Raw genomic sequence first — 20,188 nt, 5'->3', positions numbered from 1 at the left:
TCGTCACCCCTCCTACCCATTCCCCCTCCTTTACCCTTTAGAGACGTCACGATTCCTTCTCATTCCAATTGACAATTGATCCCCCACCCTTCTGGTTTACTGCGCTTGCGCGGTTCCCCTTCTGGGGCGCTGCTTTCGAGGATTTTTGGCGCTGGGTCTCGATGCATTTTCAGCTGTAGCCACTGACAGTGTCGGGTCACTTTCCATTTGAGCAGCATGTAGTTCCTTTTGTAACTCTTTAAGTCAGTTAGGGGTACGGTGCTAGCAAGCTCTCGACATGGTAAGCTTCTTCGCAGAACTTGGGTTTGTGTGCTTGGGCACCAACAGGTTGTGGCCCTGTTCTTAACGTCAGGTGATCGTTATGTAGCTTAATGCAAATTCTTCTAAATTATTTGTTTCGGCTTGCCACTTGGAAATTACGTTTGGCATTCTGCAGTAGGGTAACCATGTCGAGTAGTCTCGTGGTACGTACGGTTTTGTGGTTAAATAACATTTCAAATATTTTCTCCCTTTTTTTTTGGTAGTAACTGTATCATGCTGTGCCAGTTCTATATTAGTCTGGTCTACGTTAACAAGTTAGGCCATTTGTGGCATAATGTGCTGTATCTATTTGACTATTTCTCTTTTTGACATTCACAGCTGGCTAGCTTTGTTTTGAGAGAGTCCGATTGCGGGACTTGATAATGTAAAATATAATAGTTTAATGTTATGCTTATAAATTTGTGCAAGTTATGAATGTTACAATTACAGGATCAGTATTATACAGTATTATCAGTATTATATCAGAATTATTCAACTATGTATTTTGTGAAAGAAACTATTTGTACCTGTTTATAATGTACCTATTTGCAGTTGAAAGGATAGTAATTAAAGAAGACGTAAAGATAAAATTTAACTCTGCTTATACCTACAATAGCACACCTCTAGTAGCCATTCCTAATCCAGCTTAGGACATTGTCATTTGTTTTCAGGTACATATTTTGTGAGGGTACTTTTTTATAGTTTATCCATGCGTGGGTTGGAGGTTATTTGCTGATCTGCAACAAGTACCCTTCAAAACATGCAGCTAAATTATATGCAGGAATAGAATAAATGTACCAACACATTTTAAAAATTAGATTTGAAAAATAAGTGTGTCAGTCAAGAACATTAAACAGTGGATAATTTGCCACTCTTAAAGTGTTTTCAGTGAAATCTGAAATGTAGGTGTTTTAAGATGTGTAAATTGTGTGGGTGGAAGTGCAAAAAAAATAGTTATGACTGCTTGTGTAGCCGGGACTTTTCTTTTACCAAGGTTGGCAACAAGATTCTTCATTTCATGTTACAAAAGTAGCATTGTGCCCTCTTGTAAGTAAGGCAGTCCATATTTATTGTTGTTTGTAACTGTTACATAAACAATCTATCCAGTAAGCTATCATGATTAGAGTCCCGGAAAATTCGCAAATGCGAAATAACCTCGATAAAATGCAAAATGACTTAATAAATGCTATAAAATGCTAAGTATTAGTTTTTCTGCGATAAATGCTAATAGAGTGGAACCTCATAATTACGAGTACGGGATACTACAGGACCTCCGAAGTTACAACAGTTTTGTAATGCACCGTCGATTGGACTACGTAAATCATGCTAAATTAAACTGGCTAGAGTGATTAAAATGGCATCTTCAAACAAGGAAAAAACGCCCGCTGTTAGGGGGAAAAAACATTCACGTAGTATTAACACGGACTGATAAGCGCCAGACCGCATGCTGTGTGTGTAGGCAGGTGCCGGCGGACTGACTCACTAGATAGCAGCCGGCCCTTGGAGGGGTAAGAAGTGGGCGGGACCTACTACCCTCTCCCCTTCACTCTCTCATGGCGTAGGCTATTTGCCCTTCTACTGCGCTGGCTTTCAGTAGACGGGGACAGATCTAAAAACAAACCAGCCTTTGTGTGTGTTGCTGGGTCTGAGGGCTTGTGTGTCTCTACAAATGAACAAAGAAGATGGCAGATGCCCTACCCTTCCCCTCCTTTTCTTCTTCCTACCCTCCCTCCATACGTTGTTTTCCTTTCTCCTCTCCCCGTACCTCCCCTCCCTGACCAAGCAAGGCGACGGTGACAGCATTTTTTTTTTTTGCTGCATCTTGGAGCGCGGTCAGAGTCAGACCATTTCATTCGCGATTAAAACAAAAATAGTTGCAGATACAAAAAAAATCAGACACCTTTTATATTTGAAATTTAATTTGCTACAACTTTTATTCTATGCGTTTTTTCACTACAAGGTACCGTTTACGAGATATTGTGCGACATTAAGACATTTTGGGAATGTTTAGGATTTTAACTTTGACTTAAATCTTATATATTCAGTTATTACGAATACTCGTAGTTATGAGGATTTTTCTCGCCATTGTCAGCTCTCGTAGTAGCGAGGTTCCACTGTACTGCTAGGTGTGTTAGTGTGAGTAAGAGATTATTAGAAAGAGGAGAGATAGTGTGAGCCCAGCCAGCCTGTGTGTGTGAGCAAGAGGAAGTTGCCAAGGTCAACTGGTACAGTCTGTTCACAACAGCAATACCCCTCACGTGTCTCATGGGGAAAGATTATACGGGTATTTCCGGTGCAGAGTTTTCTTTGCAAATTGTGTTCCACAAGTGAAATGTGGTGTATCCCTAATTATATTTACCAAAATGATGCCACGTGGCACAGTTTCAATTCACGATCGTGCAAATGCATTCAAATATGTGCCCTTTTTTTTAAAAAAATTACATTGATGTGTTGGACATGCTAAAGTTATTTAACATACTATGTAAAAACTATTTAATGATTCATTCTCTGTCAACCTATTAAAATGTTATTTACCTGGATACTGTTTATCTAACATTTATCAGTAGGTATTCTTATATTTTGATATGTGACATGTTCTAAATTTTTTTAAAAATATATATATATATATAAAATCGTGTTTTTTCAAAATGCTACAAAGTGCTATATTTCACTTTTTAAACTGCTACAAAATGTTAAATTTCATTTTTAAAATTCTAAAATATACATTTTAAAATGCTAATTTTCCGGGACTCTAATCATGATATGTATACCCAAAAATTAAGGCTTTATATGAACTGGAAAACTAGGAAAGGAATCAGCATTAGCTGTCATGATAGATGGGTCCTCCTGAAAGTTAGGACCTTGCTCGGTGTGGCGGTAGCGAACCTCAGAGAGGAGCTTGTGGACCGTCTCGACCAGCAGCTGGGTGCGCTGCTCCAAGGGCAGGATGTCAGCGGGGGTGACGGCGAACAGAGTGCCCACCACCTCGCTCCAGGCCTCCATCAGCTGCAAGCTGGCTGCGACACGCGCCAGCCGGGCATTGCACCCGACCGCATACTCCAGGATGCTCTGCGGTCAGTCCACAAATGTGTCGGCATTCCCACATCACAGCGTACCAACCAGCAATGGACAGATTACATATTCCGCCCATATCAAATATTTCAATTACTTACATGGTTGTATTACACAACATAACTAAACACTGAAATGAATATCAACCAGTCCAGTAACAAATCTTCAGATACCATTTAATCTCTTAGTATTTAAAAGATTTGTGTTCAAGGAAAAAGATTTTAAGGAAAATATTGCAGAAAATGTAGTAAATTCAAATATTAAAACATAGATACTCAAAAGTTTACTACTAGGTTTATTTGCGCTTTCTTCGTAACTTAGCCTATTATCGTTTTCAAAATGTAATTACGTAAAAATATTATGTTAGGTATTAATTCAGAAGACTTTATAAAAAGAACATTTCAAGATTTATATGTTTCCAACACCATATTTAAAATTTTTATTTCTTGCAGATCATTTTAGTTTTTTTGTCCCTTGTCACCTGGATTCAGATATGAAGGTGGATTCAATTTAAGACTCAAAATCCAAGATTTAAAAAAATGTGATTTGATCCATCACCAAATAAAACGATAGGTACTTACGAGCTTTAAATTTTTGCTAGTTGATGGCACTTAACTTACAAATAAACTGTACATGTGTGCAACATTGTGTTAGTCCAGTTAAGTTGGTTGAGCATTTAGCATTTACATGCCGTGCGGAACATGGTGTAATTCCGTAAGAAAAATAGGAATAAAGTGCTCACAATTCGAATAGTAAGAAAACAGGACTAGTGTGTAGATAATCCTGTGGATATATTTGTGCAAATAAACGTGTGGTTCTCTCCTTGCAAGTATGCTTCCTTGTAAGTGAGAACAAAATAATTTGGTAAACATCGAAAACAGAAATTTGTAGTTTATAATTTTCAATTTTATTTTTACCCAAAGAACATATGTACTGAAAACACATGTCAGAGGCCTCCTAGCTATCTAAAAACTCTACCATGCATGATTGGTAGATGCATGATTGGTAGGTGTGTAGAAAGCTTTGAGAAATTGAATCAATCAAATTTCTTTTTAATGTTGGATTTAAATTGGCCTGGAAATTTGTTATTGGTCTTTTTTGAAGCTTCAGTCGTGATGTGAAGCTTCGAGTCTGATGTAAAGCTTCACATATTTTTGCAAAGCTTTAAAACATTGGAAGCTTAAGATTCTTTTTTTTTCTTTGGTTCTATATGATTTGCTTGAATAAAGTTGGTTTCTTAAAAAAATCAAAAGGTGGCACAATGTTTGCTTTTATGAACTCAATATTAATATTATGCATGGCTATTTCATAATTTTTATTGATTTATGTTATATATAGGGCCCAATTGGTTCAAACGTAACAAATGTTAAGTTTTTTTTTTTACTTCAATCCTGTATTTTATAAATTTAGTTTAATACAGCTTTGATGAGAACAATAGTCACAATTTGATTCAAATTTGCAAGTATTTTAAACATTTGATTTTATATTCGCTTCACATCAAACATCTAGTATTCACAAAGGCCTAATGTTTGGAATGTGGAGAAGAACTTTACAAATGTAATACTTTAAAGCTACAAAAGGACAAGCACTGTTGTTTGTAATACATTTGAGTGAGGTCAGTACTGCGCAGCAAATTTTGCAAAATTTAAATCATTTCTTTTCAACACGGGATTGCAAGTCTAAAGAGAAGATCAAAGAAAATGGTTATGTGAGATAACTTGTGCATTGACACTCCAGTTATGGTTATTGATTGTCTCATGATTATCCTTGTAATATGAGGACACTGCAAGTACCTTTCTTATTTGAAATGGAAGCGAAACAGCAGTAGATTCACGATCCTAAACAACTGCACATTTCACCAATTTTTGTTGATGAGAAATAACTCCTTCCCACCCAAACATGTGCAATAACAAATATTTTTCCTGTTACAGCCCTTGCACCTTTACAACTCATCATTTTACATTTATACATCTTACGCATTTTACCGTAATTCCATAGAAAGCTTATCCTGCATATCTTCTTTCAGAATGTCCTGCATTAAACTGGTATTCTTATCTGTCTTTTGGTGAAGGTAAGAATGTAGTTGTTGCTTCCTGCATTCACCTCGATCTCCTGCAGTATGAGCTGCCGTTGTCCGGCTGTGGAAGTGCCTTGCACCAGGTGCAGCTCGTCCATTAGGACACGGTGCAGCTGCTTGATGTCAACCAGCCTGGGCCTTGAGGTGCCGCCGGTTTCACACTTAAGAAACACCTGGTAGCACACACACCTAACTCTGTTGCACATTTCTTGAATGTTTACAGCTCAGATACATCAACAGTATTTTTTTTTCAGTGTTGTTGTTTGGCTATGGACAAAAGTAGTGTATAATGGTTAATTTGGAGGAATGAATTTCTTATGGGGCTACAGCTCTGCACTTCATTGGTTGTGGTTTCACATTCGGGATCCCCTGGGTATATTCGGGCGTGTCCGCAGCACCAAATGTCTATTTTCGGGAGCTCATCAGCTACTTGTGACATCTGCTGTTGACGTCACGACCGGTGGCGGTAACCACCTTAGTTCATAATTTAAAAAAAAAAAAACCTATTTTGCAGCGGGCGCACCCCGAACCCGGGGATGCAAATTATGTAGTAGGTTGCGACGTTAACCACTAGACCATAGTGACTGTTGGGAGAGAAAGAATATTATAAGGAATATATTCTAAGTAATGGCATTTGGTTAAAATTCATATCTCCCCATCTTTTTTATGCACTCGTTGACAGGGCCAAATTCAAATAATAATAAAAAAAATAGTATGTTGGTTTAGCATCTCAAATGGTGTGCCCAAGGAAATGAATTAAATATTTCCTCCAAACTTTATAGTAATAAATACATAATGATAGGCATAGGTATATGACATATTAAATTTCTTATATTAAAAATTGTTATAGTAATATACATAAGTATATTTCATACTAATAGTCATATAACGATATAACTAAACTCATTTAATGTTAAATTCTATATACTAATATATGTTTATAAAAATATAAGGATAGAATGTTTATTAAATAAAAAATATTTATACCTGTATGCTTAAATTGATTACATCTGATTATAAGGATATAGTAGAGATAGAACCATGTACACCTATCCCTCACTTAGCACGTCTTCAGATTGCGCGGATTCATTTAGCGCGATGTGAATTTTACTACCCCAGTCTTGAATAGCATGTCTTTAAATTTCACTTAGCACGAAATCTTGGCAAAAAAAAAAAAAACACACCTCGAATACGACGCCACGAAGTCTGTTTCAACTTCTGTAAACAACAGATGTGCTGTGGGATACAGTTAGCCAAATAAGGAGGAAAGAGATGCACACGCAGGTCTGTCTACGCTATCGTCTGTTGTAAAAACATCAGCTATGGCAAGTTAAATTGTGGCTATGGAGTGTATTGGACCAAATGTCTTTACGTCTGCGCATATGCCGCCGTGCCGTACCTTAGTCGCCTGTCCTAAACCGGGCCGTGAACTCAGTCTAGCCAGTGGCAAGGAATTTACTCAAACAAAAGCAACGTCTGCCCATTCAGCTGCCGGTAACTGTACGTGCTTGATCAGTCATAATTAGGGATGGTGATTTTTAGTTTTTGCTAAATAGATGCTAAAATATGCTAAATTATATTTTTTCCGCTATAAAATGCTAAATCTAGACTATTCCGAGATAAATGCGAAATCAAGGTAAAAAACGTAGATTCGTCTTCACTCTACACAATTTATTTACCGATTGTATTTTGTTTCAGTTCAGTATCAAAAGAAACCATCATTTTATGGCGTATTCAGCACAAGTATCTTATTGTCACGTCATTCAAAACTACTATTGTTTGTAAATATTGAATGTAGAATGGCCATCCGTGCCTCGCAATTGTAAACAAAGCAAAGAACAACTAGCTGGAAGATTGTCCGTCATCTTGCAGAGTACAAGTTTTTAGGCCACCATATTGCGACATCTCTGCTTCGTTGCGCTAACAATTGTAAGTCTCATTTTCTGGCTGTGTTTCACGTGAAAGCCACGTTCTTGTGTAGTCTGTGGAATGTTGCGTGTTTACAAATACGTGCATACTCGTGAATGTGTTGTATACTGTTATTTCTCGTGGTAAAAATGGGACGAAACTTCATTTCCATTCGCAATCGCATAAATGAATACAAAAGTGAACGGTTATAGGAAAGTGATACGAATATTTTAATGCGCAATTTTAATTTATGTAATCGCCATCTGGAATGGAAAAAAAAGATTTACTTGAAAAGCACATTAAATCTGAGGGACATCAGACTGCAAAAAAAAAAAATAATAAATAAATAAAAATAAAAAAAAATCACTGAGAAGTCCGTTGAAGGAAAAAAGTCGGTAAAACGGCAAGCAACGGTTTCTTTTTTAAAAATATACTTTTCTTCAGTAATGTAAAATGAGAGAATTGGCTAAATTGTGTTTTTTAAATGCTACAAAATGCTAAATTTCAAATTCAAAATGCTAAATGTCATTATTTTAAATGCTATAAATCACCATCTCTATTCATAATGCATTGTGTTCAAGCATTTGAGACAAAACTAGAAGTATTACAGCGTGCATATTGTCGTGAAGGCCACGCTTATATTGGTCGCACTTTAGTTTTAAGCAAGTCAATTGTGCGTACAATCATATGAAAAAAGGACTCTTACTAAAAGTTTATATAAGTCTGATGCTGTTGGTTGTACTAGCTGGAATATATTTGACATTAGATATTGGATCAGAAATGAACAGATGATTCACATGGAAAAGGTTGTTAATTGAATGTTGCAATTAAAAAAATAATCTTTGGCCTGAGAGGATTGGCATGAACCAGGTGGTAAAATGAACAGAAATTCACGTGGAAAAGGTTGTTAAATGAATGTTGCAATGAAAACAATAATCATTGGCCTGACATGACTGATGTGAACCAGGTGGTGATACGCGAATAAGGTTTTAATATTTGAAAAATTTAAATGTAATTATCTGGACAGTAATATCGGTTTCACTGTCAGTATAGGATGGTTTCGAAAGGTACGCGACGTGAGTTGAAGGTCACGCCCAGGCAGGCAAGTCAGCCAGCCGACTGACGATTAAGTACATAACCATGTATCTCCCGTTACGCGGTGTCGTATTTGTCATACAAAGTGCGTTGGGAGGCATATAAAGCTAAATGGTGTGACATATTTATAGTTGAGTGTTATTCAGTGCATTTATATCACGTAAAGTATATTTTCCTACACAATTTTGGAACACATAAAGTAAATTAGCCTTGCTATTTATGGAAACTAATGCTTCAGAATACGCAATTTCCAATAACACAAGAATTTTTAGGAACGAATCAGTCCTGCTAAGTGAGGGATAGGTGTATGCTTATAAAGATACATAGTTAATGTAGTAACATTAACGAACAAGAAGAGAGGTTTAGAAAGATGATAGCTAAAAGGCGGTTGAGAGAGCTCCACTTACCACTATATGGATACAAATAAAGTTGCCACGGGCGCAGAGTACCAGAACACAGTCAAACAGAACACTGACGCTATATTCGAACCAACTACAAACTCAAACAAATGTTAAAAGTAGGGAGAAATCCCTTAGATTAAGGACTACATCCTCTGGAAAGAGAGATGTCCAATCCGGGCCGCGGTACTGAGACAACATCAGTGGGTGTCTTTGACCACTGCACGACACGATGGAAGTAGCAGGTGGACTGCTGCGGGAGGTGTAGTTGTGACTCCTAAATAAAGTACGGGTTTCAGTGTCTCAAAAAAAAAAAAAAAAAAGAAGTGGGAGGGGGTGTAGCTACATGGAGCAGGGGAAAAAACAGGACCACCAAAGAGGACGGTGGGGCTGGGTGGTTGAACTGTGGAACCAAAATCGGCAGCACCAAGATATGATTGACGACAGAGCTGGTAGGGACCGCGCAGACACATGGCAGTAAAGCATTCTGCCTGGGGGACGAGGATCTGGGATGTGTCGGTCCCTGGCGGGAAGAAGAGGAATTAGGTAATAAGGGCTTAAATTTAGTTCTACAGATTACGATTGAAGGTAGCATGCTGGAAGCAAACCTGGATGTGGTACGAACCCATGGGAGGGGAAGCTGGTGGAGGGAACCAATGATCAGGCCAGCCCCAAGTTCCCAGAAGCACAGCAAAAAAAACAGTGAGAGCAGGGGTGCGGGGTGAATGCTGGCGCTGACTGACTTGCTACGTCGTGTCTGCTCTGGCGCCCCATAACGGAAGCCGTGTGCCTGACAAAACCCGCCACGCTGCACATCGGCAGCAATGACAGGAGTGGAGTGCTCAAATGCAGGAACATGCTGCCAATGCTCTGGACGGGATACATTACACTCCGTAACATGCAGGTGGGCAAGTGTAACTCTGAGGCGCTGCTAGCACAGCATGGCGCTGTGGGACACGTCTGGCTGCTGCGGTTGTACTGACTGACTGAAATTTAAATGGTACGGGCTCCTTGAGATACAGAAAGTAAAAAAATAAAAAATAAATATGAGGCTTGTCACCTTGTTTAAAAAATAACCTTAAAGGTGCCAAAGAAACTGTCTAATTTGAGGCACAGATGACCTCCCGAAAATAGACATCTCGTGCAGCAGACACGCCCAAACATGTCCGAGGGATCCCGAAGGTGGAGCCATAAGAAATACATTGTGCCTATAGGAACTATCATACACTACTAACAAAACTTCCTTTCAAACCTTTTTTTCTAGTGTGAAAGGCAGTCAAAATCAAGATGGATACCTAGTCACAATTTGGTGCTGGGATTTGATATCTTCTACTAATTTCAGGATGAATCAAAAGGTTTCCATCTCAACAGAACACTTAAAATAGTTTTAAACTAAAATAAAATATTTAACACAGATGGTTGAAAAAAATAATCAAAGATTGTTTAATATGGACAAAAATAAATTGAATGATTTGTAATTTCAATGAAATACCAGTCAGAAATATCTATATTCTATTTCAAGGCTTTTTACTTCACTCTCTATTTCCACAGTTTTTTTTAGTATGCATACCATCTTTTCTAACACCTGCATTTACACAAAATAAGTTTTGAAAAAAAGCTGTACATAATTTTTGAGATTAAACACTAAATAGTTCTTGATCACTAACAATATGAAAAATAATGACTACATATACCTGCTCAATCTGGTCTGGGTCGAAAAATTCCCATGATGGTGAAGTTTCTGGTTCTTTAGAAAATTCAATAAAAGAGATCAAGTGGACTATTAGTTCTACTTTTCGATTGTCAGGCAGAGTTGGTTCCATCAAGGCCACTGAAATAAAAAATAAAATATTCAACAAATTAGTAAATTATCACATCCAACAAAAGACAATACTGTCAATACTGTAAGAATGAGAGTTCTGGCACAAAGTACATCTTATGGGTCAAATTTTTATGCGGGAAATTTTTGGCAGTTTCAGCCGCAAGAGATGTTTATGATCAGTAGTTCATCGGCTATGATAGGCCATCTTCGACTTTGACTAAGATATTCTATGAAGTTCACTACTAGCGAATATTCATTATTGCCTACAAGTATAGTTAAAAATCTCATATGAAAAACACAAGAGAAGAAAGAAAAGAAATTGAGTAGCAACTTACTCCTCCTACGGCTAATCACCAGCAACCCATAGTATTATCTTAACACGTATTGCATTTATAACATCAACAGAAAGTGTTTGCCAGTTGACAGCACTCAAAAGTGGTGTAAATGACGCACTTTGTCGGCAAGGCATTAGTTTATCAACTAAGCTGTGAACCACGTTCAAAAATGGCATATGAATTCAAAAATGGCATAAGTGATGCAGTTCGTAGGCAAGACAAGCAATTTTTCATCTAAGCTCTTTTCTATTTGCTAGAAAAACCAATATCTAAAAAAAATTCAAGGGTTTCTCAGTTTTCCTGGCACAAAAAAAAATTCCCGGCTAATTCAAGGTTTACCGATTTTCCATGTCAGGTGGCAACCCTCATGAATGTTCTCGTTGGCATTCAAAAAAACTAAGAATTGAGAACACATTTTTTTACTAAAATCATGAAGAAAAAGACTTAAAACAAATTAATTCCATAAAAATGGAACACTAAATACACACTATTGTACAGAGCAGCTGTTTTATACACCTGCAGTAAAAAAAAACCAACTAAATTTAAATTCCCCATCTTAATATGTCAAATCATCTGTAGGCATAGGGAGAAGATTTTATGGTTTCATTTTTATTTATTATCTTTATTCATAGAAACATTGTGCACATGATAAAAGCATTCACAATAACCATGGCCAAAACCAAACAGTGCCAAAGTCATTAATGTAAAAACGAGTTACTGAGATTCAAGATAAAACTATGTAATAGAAATTTAGTTCAAACATTTTGGTAGTATAAAATTTGTACTAAATATATTAGTACATTCAATGAATTTACCATGACAAAATATAACATACCGTGTTTTATCGCAGAATCGTCGCACGCGCGTGATCGTCGCAACCATATTTTAGGCTGTCAAAATTGGGATTAAAAAAAACTTCTCGCGTAAACGTCGCATGATGTTTTTGGTCCCGCTAGTAGATGCCGAATGCTTTGTGTAGGTAACTTTTCCGTATAAAACGATGTATTTTAAAGTAGAAATCTAATATTTATTCGGTCATTACCACTTGCTTAATAAATTAACAGAAAAATACGACGTTGTTTGGCGTGTAAATTTTCTTTTAAAAACTTTTTAAACGGTATTTCCTTTATCTGATTGTCTGCGTTACCGCGGCGTACTGCTTATAAAAATGTAGCCAGCGCATCATTCATGTTTGGTTATGTTGCTTCCCGTATAGAGTGCGCGCACGTAGTCGAATATCGATATCTCACCGATTGGATGCAACGTGCGCTCTCTGTCAGGTGCAGAGTTAACTACATTTGATAGCATGCATTTTTTCGTGGCAAGTGTGTACTACGACACGTTAGTTCACGTCAGATTCTAGTGGCTTGCGTTCGCGTTAGAGTTTTTAATGGTGAAGAAAGGTTTTTGTTTAAGGAATTATTAATATAGATTGTTTGGCGTGCTCTTGTTAACTCTGCCTTTTTTTTAAATAAACGTACTTTCCATGAACGGTTTGTTTTTATGAATAACTTTATCTAACAAAAATTTTTTTTCCGCACAATGGTCGCAACCCTACTTTTCAAACATGATTTTAGAATAAAATCTGCGACGATTATGTGAGAAAACACGGTATTTATAATTCCTCTCAAGTTTTATCAATTTGCAGATTGATTTTATGTTTTTAGTTACATTTCGAAGCTAAATGGTGCATTGACTTACATTTTGGCATTATGGTTTTACTGACATACTTTGCGGTATCGAAATTTACCATATAATCTTTTTGCTACGTATGCTTGATTCACAAATAAACGTAGATCTCACCGGTCTCTGAGGCCACGTCGATGGAGCGCAGGAAGGAGGCACGAGCACTGGTGGCCTCGGCGATAGCTTCTGGCTTCAGCACGAGCTGCTGCACCAGAGCTGACAGGTGAGACTGCTGTCGCTTCCTCGCAGTCACCTTCAGTTCCACCGCGACAGTCTTTAGTAGCCACGACATCTGGCTCAGCTCTTTCACTGCAAAGCATTCATGCAGCAGAGTGTTCGTTACATGAACATATGCACCGTTTACAGTAGAATACCGGTACAACATACCTCACTACAACATACTTTTCACTTCAACTTTATTTTTTTTAAATCCCGCATAAAATTTTATATTATTAATGCAAAATTGTTTCAATTTAAAGTATCATAATTTTCACTATAACGTATAAATTTCACTACTAGCGTGGCATTGTTACACCAAAATTTACTTTAACAGGTAAATAAATTTCCAACTAAATGATTAAAGTTATAGAAAAAAAAAAACAGAAATCAATAATACCACTGCAACGTAACTTCTAAACTCTAAGATCTCAAAACAAACAAATGTTTGCGCACAATACCATAGATTAATGTACTTAATATGTGACTTGAACAACACAACTCCATTTGATACATCAAAATACTGAATTTCATGATAAAAGTGTATTAATTCAGAGGAAAGTGTCACGCTAATGTATTGTTTGAAGTCCGTGACGTGATTCTTATTGTTTTGAATTTATTTTCACATAAAATTTCTTAGACACCTCATTGTATTTGTACTAAAATGGGCAATCCTGGAGATAAAAAGAAACTAAAGCAATTCATGCTTAAGAAAAAGGTGCAAATGCTCAGAGAACTGGACAAAGAAATAAAGCAGGTCGCAGTTGCGAAGACATATGGCATTGTGGCGACGACCATAAATCCAATTATTAAAGACAGGGCAAAAATTGAAAAAATGCATGAAGAATCTTTGTTTGGCTGTGACCGAAAAAGGCTTTGTTCCGGTGATCACCAATGTCTCAAAGATGCTTTGAACAAATGGTCCAATGTTACTAGTTAAAGTAAAACAGTTTGCATTGCTTATGGACATCAAAAACTTCTTATGGACATCAAAAACTTCCAAGCCAGTTCTGGGTGGTTGCACCACTTTCAGGAATGACATGGTATATCATGGAAGATTGTGTATGGGGAGGATAAAGATGCAGACACAGAGGCAGTAAACCAGTAGAAGGAAGAAAAGCTGAAGAGTATTTTTAAGTCGAATTCATGACAGAATATTTTCAATGCTGATGAAAATGCCTCTTTTTTTTACAAGCTTCTGCCTAACAGGACAAAGGCATATAAAGGTGAAAAATGCACTGGAAAATAAAAAGCAAAGGAAAGGTTGTCTGTGTTGCTTTGCAATGCCACAAGAACAAAAAAAAATGGAGTCCATTTATCATTGGTAAACTTATGACTGCCAGGTGCTTCAAGAGAGTTTGTCTTCCTGCGAATTATGATAGTAACACCCGTTAATGAATGAAGAGAGAACGCTTCTCAAATTGGCTGGTGCAAACCGATATGGATATGACAAAAGAAGGGAGAAAAATTATTTTGTTAATAGACAACTGCGCAGCACACAGTGTTGATGTTCGACTGGAAAACATCAAAATGATGTTTCTGTCACGACATTGCACATCTCAGTTGCAGAACCTTGATCAAGGCATTATTCAGGATGCCAAGGTACATTTTTGAAAATGTCTTGTTAAGAGATTGCTCATCAACGTTAGGTTGAAAGTGCCCACCAAAATCAATGTTTGTCAGGGAATTGAGATGCTGATTGATGGATGGTTGAATGTTAAACAAGAAACTATTGCCAATTGCTGGAGAAAGTCTGGCATTGTAAACTGTAACACTGACAAGCTCACTACAACTTCATTTGACCAGGATGCAAGCCACACTACAGCACAAACATGTGAAAGCAATGACATTGACCCTGAAGTATGGCAAGAAGTGTCGGCCTCCATGCATTTTGATGCTGTTTCTTTAACAGACAATGTTTCTGTGGATAATGAAACAGAAATAACACCAGTGTTGACTGACAGCAGAATTATTAGTCACTTCATTCGATTACAATCATCAAAAGCTGAATCAGATGATGATTATGACTGTGAGGATCCGCCTGTGACAGCTACAGAAGCTATTCCGAGATTAGAAAAACTAAACAAATCATCTCTCAACACAAAAAGGTTCCAGAAGAGATCATAAAATCTTTCTATATCAAAGAACATTTTGTTCAACAGAGCATCATTCAAACTCAAAAACAAACTGAAACAACAGATTTTTTTTTTTTTAAAAATAAACTTAAGTTATGCAGAAACATTAGTATTTAAACTGATGTCAGATATTCGCCAAATGATAATGTTGTATCTTATAATATTGCTATTTATGATTATTTTATGATTTTTCTCTTTATAATGATGATATGTATTTGTTTTTCAGTACTACCTATGTACTTTCAGTACAAGTACAAACAATTAAGGTCCCTGTAAGTACTTAGTAATGAGATTCTACTGTAGTTAGTTGCAAGCATATACCTGGTATTTGCTAACAACAGTTGTTCGTGGCTAAATAAAGTATGGTATTTAGGTTTGTATGAATACTTATTCTTTAAAGAAGTAAAAATTGAGAACAATTGTTAGAAGTGAAAAACAACAAAAAAAATTCTTTGTTAAGGTTTACCTCCAAAATTTGTTACTAATATTATAAAAAAAACTGTTATTAGATACAAAATAAGTAATATCAACACAAGTAATTTGCTTTAAACAGAATATCCAATAGGCATATTTGGAAAACTAACTAAACAATTGAATTTTTTTCCCCCTAAAACAAAATCTCTAAGTAAAAATAAATTAAGAATTTTTTTCCAAAACAAAATCATTAAGTAAATAACATTGTTATTTAGGATGAAATTGTTTCAGATCAAAAATTGTAATATTTCACAAGGTTGAAATGATATGTTTTCCTTAATTCACACACACATATTATGTGGTTGGACATTTTTATATAGTTATGTATTAATAAAATTTGAGATGTGAGTTGTTTTACATCTAATATATCCTTAATCTTCTTATCTTACAAAGTAGCTTCATACATTTTACATTCATAGTCATCTTACTTCGAGATTAAAATACGCATATTAACACCCTCCTTTTTTACAATGGAAATCTGTACTTGCGTTCTTGACACATATGCCAGCCCAGCAAGTCACGTTACTCGCCAGCCGGCGCCGGCTGGGCGGCCGGGCATACGTAGCACAATGGTACCATTCATAGTGCTTTTCACACACTACTGAGATATTTTAGCTATCCAATTTATACTTACTTGTAACATATTTATTAAAAACCAACCCAGGAGAGTTATTTACACAAAGTTATACTATCATATAAGTAACACTACACTTTTTTAAACTGAAAATCGACATAAAATATACGACCGATATGTGGGTAAATACGGTACACTACAAGATTATGTAAAATCAGTCACCATCTCTAACAGATTAAATACTGAATTATCTATATTGATAATAATAATGAAACAGCGGGAGGATATAAGTGTTACAAGCTGAAGTAATTAAATTGTAACAAATACCTTTTCAATCAGTTCTGCATCAGTTAATCATATTTCCTACTGAACTGCATTGTAAAAGCTTCACAATTACTACGTAAAAAATCCTAGAAAATTCCAGGTTTGTACAAATTATGTTTCATAAGTGTTTTATTTCCCAAGAACAAACAGTAAACTACTTGAATTTTTCTAGCTTTAAAATTAGGTTTGAGTCAACTACTTAAAATAAGACCTTTACTCAAAATTTCAATTACTCCTGTATGTTCTTGCACAATATGATTTCCATCATATATGATCAAATGTTTCGGTCCCGCCATTTTTTCCATAAGATGTACAATGAACATAATTATTTCTCATGTTGAAGATGCCCAAAAATGTGGTTGCCAGAGATACCAAATTTTAAAAAGGTTATTAGGTTAAGGTGTTCTGTAAAAATACTATCAAACACTATCCTAAGACAATTTTGAAATACTATTTCCCATATTAAAAAAATTAGCATAAATTATGGTTGTAAACCAACAAATTTTAATTTTCTTGAAATAATCAGAAAAACTACTGACAACTGTATAATAGTAATGTGTCGTTTGTGAACGATTCATTCAAAAAGAGCATATCTTTGAGCAAAGAAAATCATGTGATTCATTCACAGTTTAAAGAATTAGTTCTTTGAAAGTCAATTTCTTCAAAGCTGAACACGAGTTGGAAGAATGTAAAACGCAGAGAGAACAAGGGAAGAGAACCGGCCTCACGGCCAATCTGATTTGTTCGTGAAATTAGACATGGCCTAGGGAGTCAAAGGAATCCGTAATCACTGTGAACGCGTATTTACAAAAGAAAGGATACCTGATCAAAGAAAATACATGAAAAGTATCTACACCTGACAATGTCAACTGTTACGTAGTTTAGTATTCTTCTTGACATACACAAACTTTGGATTTTAAAAAAATCTAGCAAACTATGCTACCTAAAAATAACAGGGAAAGTAAAAATAAATGTGCATCACATTTAATATTTTTAAGTTAATTACTTAACATTGCGTGTACTGGCTTTCTAGAACGGTCCTAAAACCAGGTTTTTAGTTATGACTTATATGTTTATTAACTTGCAAATAAGTATCGTATAGAGAAAAAAACACGAATAAATAAGTTTATTTAACAATGGTTTTTATATTAGTTGTAAAACTTATTAAATATAATATATATCATAATATGTTATACTGATATAATTTTGTAAACACTCGCTATGTCATAATCTAATTTAATCATTTTTGACCTGTTGACTCTGTCTCCAGCTCCCGGCCAGAGAACTAACGGTAAAAAATTTTGATTCTCGGCCAATTTGGAAATTTTCACTTTAAAAAAAATTTCTCATCCAGGTCCAGGACTGGTTGTTGCACGTTCTATCACAGAAAACAATGGTAAACCATCACACAATCAACCTGCCATGAAAAACCCAAGTACACCATGGCTTCTCATCGTGAAGTTACCTGGAGTAATTGTGCTTGGACATGAGTATAAAGGAATCATTATCAATTTGCAAATGCTCCTGAATTATGTATCGCTGCAGGAAACATTTTCAGGAATCAACAGTCAAAATTTTTGTAACAGTCAGTATACAACTAGACGTCTGGAATTTCAGCTATCCAGCCGGCCAGATTATAATAACCAACCGCGCAATAACTAGACAAGGCCAGCAGCAACAATGTGAATAATACTCAAAAGGGTGAACAAGTTACAACTTCTGAAGTGCTGAATCCCATGCTCTGATTCAAAACTAAAAGAATGAAATGAACTTTTTATGAAGACAAAGGTGGGTGAAGAAAAAATGTTTCACTACATCTGAAAAGAATTCATTGCAGCGTAAACTTTTCTCAACATGTCAAAATTTAAAATATATGCATAACAAAATTTAAAATCATTACTTCTGAAGTACCATCTTTACAAGCGTAACTGTGAAGAATAATTCATAACTTTTGCTACTGATTTATAACTGTTACCATGTCTGTGTTTCTCGTATGAAACTTTTTTTCAATGTTGAAATCCATTATTCTTTAGGAAATTACAGTTTATTAAATTTATTAATTGGAATACTAAGTTGTTCAATGAGTCAATTAATTCCCTTTCACACGTTTTCAATTATCTGTTCTGTTCTGACTCTTTACCCCACATGGAATTGTAGCCAGCAGTAATTGGAAACATGTTTGGTTAGGTTGATGTCTGCTTAAGTCCATGCTAATAGTTGAGTATCAATATCTCGCAAAATGCATTCACTGCGCGCACTCTCGTCTCATGTTGAGTAAAATATATTTAATAGCTCATACTCTTTCGTTGTTAGTGTGTACGACGATGATAGTTATTGGTACGCTACAATAGTTCTGTCTTCCATTTGTTAACATTGAGACATGTTTATATATGTTCATAATAATTTTTGTCTCATAGTTATATATTTACTTATATTTTTCTTTAGTGTATTTAAGTATTAAATGTGCATAATGTGACGACCCAGGCTTAGTCCATAGCATTTCAGTTGATATTCATGTTTGGGATTTTTTTTAATCTTCTTTGCTGAGTATTTATTTGAGATATTATTCCGTTTGTTACTGATTTCAATTTGTTGCACTAGTTAGCTATGGTCTTCGAGTATTAACTCTCTCGCCAAGTAGGAAGCGAGATTGCTTAGTTTTTCTTCCTAGCTTAGATGTTTGCTGGCCGGTGATTTTGAAAGAACGACTTCAGCGTTGGGCTTCGGATAGAGATAACGTTCTCTGTGCGTGGGGCAGTCCCTCGTCTACGGATCCTGCGAAGGGAACAAGGCTGCTACGAATTTATGTAGATTTACCAGTATTAAATTGAGGAAGTCTGGTTTTTCATTATATGGAGTATAAGGAGTCGTGCTTCGCAGCTATTCCCACTACCACAACTGGCGAATATCCGCCATTGTGCTGCAAGACTTCCAGGCAACTACACAACTGCCATTCCTATCTACATTGGTGAGACACAACCATTTAAAGGAATTTTCAGCCCATCCTGCGAGGAGCCAAGCTGCGTCGCAGTCATCAATAGTTCTGCTGGGTCGTAGTTCTAGACTTTGTTCCACAGCACATCCTGAACCGGCTGGGGACAAGATCAGAAGTTCTAGAAGAGTGGAATCATCATCATCAATTGCCCTCCCATTAACTCAGTAGAGTATATTTGATCTAATTATCATGTGTAGATTCATAGGCTGTTTCGTATTCATTAAACTGAACAAACAGTGAAACCACGATTCTACGTACGAACCAGCGAGGCCAAATTACGTTCATTTGTGGTTATCCCCCCCCCCCCCCCCAAACATTTTTCCCACCGCTGCCGCGGGAAATGAATTGCTGTTGCCGTGTCCTGCTGCCACGGGAAATGACCTGCCGTGTCTATATATTATGCTGATGTATTTTCGATCAAAATTATATCCTATTCTTGCAGAAACAACACTTGAGCTAATCAAATGTAAAAATAAAATAAAAACTTGACACTGAAATCAGTGTCGTAAGCCCCGTGTTTACATTTTTTATATTTTATATTTTATATCAATAAAATAATAATTATCACACAATATATTTGCTGAAATAAAAAAAATACCATGGCTACTTTAAGTGTAGATAACATTAGCTAGTAGGCCTAAAAACATCGTGAAAAACGTGACGTTTATAGTCGGCAATGAACATTTTAAATCGCAAAATATACATATTCAGGGTGTCTACCAGATCTAGTAAATTAAATTCCCTGATTTTTCCAGGTTTTCCAGGTCTAAAACTGAA

General features: G+C 36.1%; 1 protein-coding gene across 1 annotated transcript in view; it reads right to left on the bottom strand.

Moving 5' to 3' along the window:
- Window positions 1–20,188, bottom strand: part of LOC134540217 (nuclear pore complex protein Nup205) — a 279,586-nt gene that overhangs the window by 115,485 nt on the left and 143,913 nt on the right. Inside the window, exons 20-23 of the mRNA XM_063382820.1 lie at window positions 12,811–13,002; window positions 10,545–10,681; window positions 5,476–5,622; window positions 3,187–3,369 (exon numbers count right to left, since the gene is read on the bottom strand). Of these exons, the coding sequence (XP_063238890.1) occupies window positions 3,187–3,369; window positions 5,476–5,622; window positions 10,545–10,681; window positions 12,811–13,002 (659 nt within the window). The remainder of the gene's footprint in view (window positions 1–3,186; window positions 3,370–5,475; window positions 5,623–10,544; window positions 10,682–12,810; window positions 13,003–20,188) is intronic.

This window comes from Bacillus rossius, chromosome 1 (genome assembly GCF_032445375.1).
Source record: "Bacillus rossius redtenbacheri isolate Brsri chromosome 1, Brsri_v3, whole genome shotgun sequence".
NCBI classification, from domain to species: domain Eukaryota; kingdom Metazoa; phylum Arthropoda; class Insecta; order Phasmatodea; family Bacillidae; genus Bacillus; species Bacillus rossius.
This window is presented reverse-complemented; position numbering and strand designations above follow the sequence as displayed.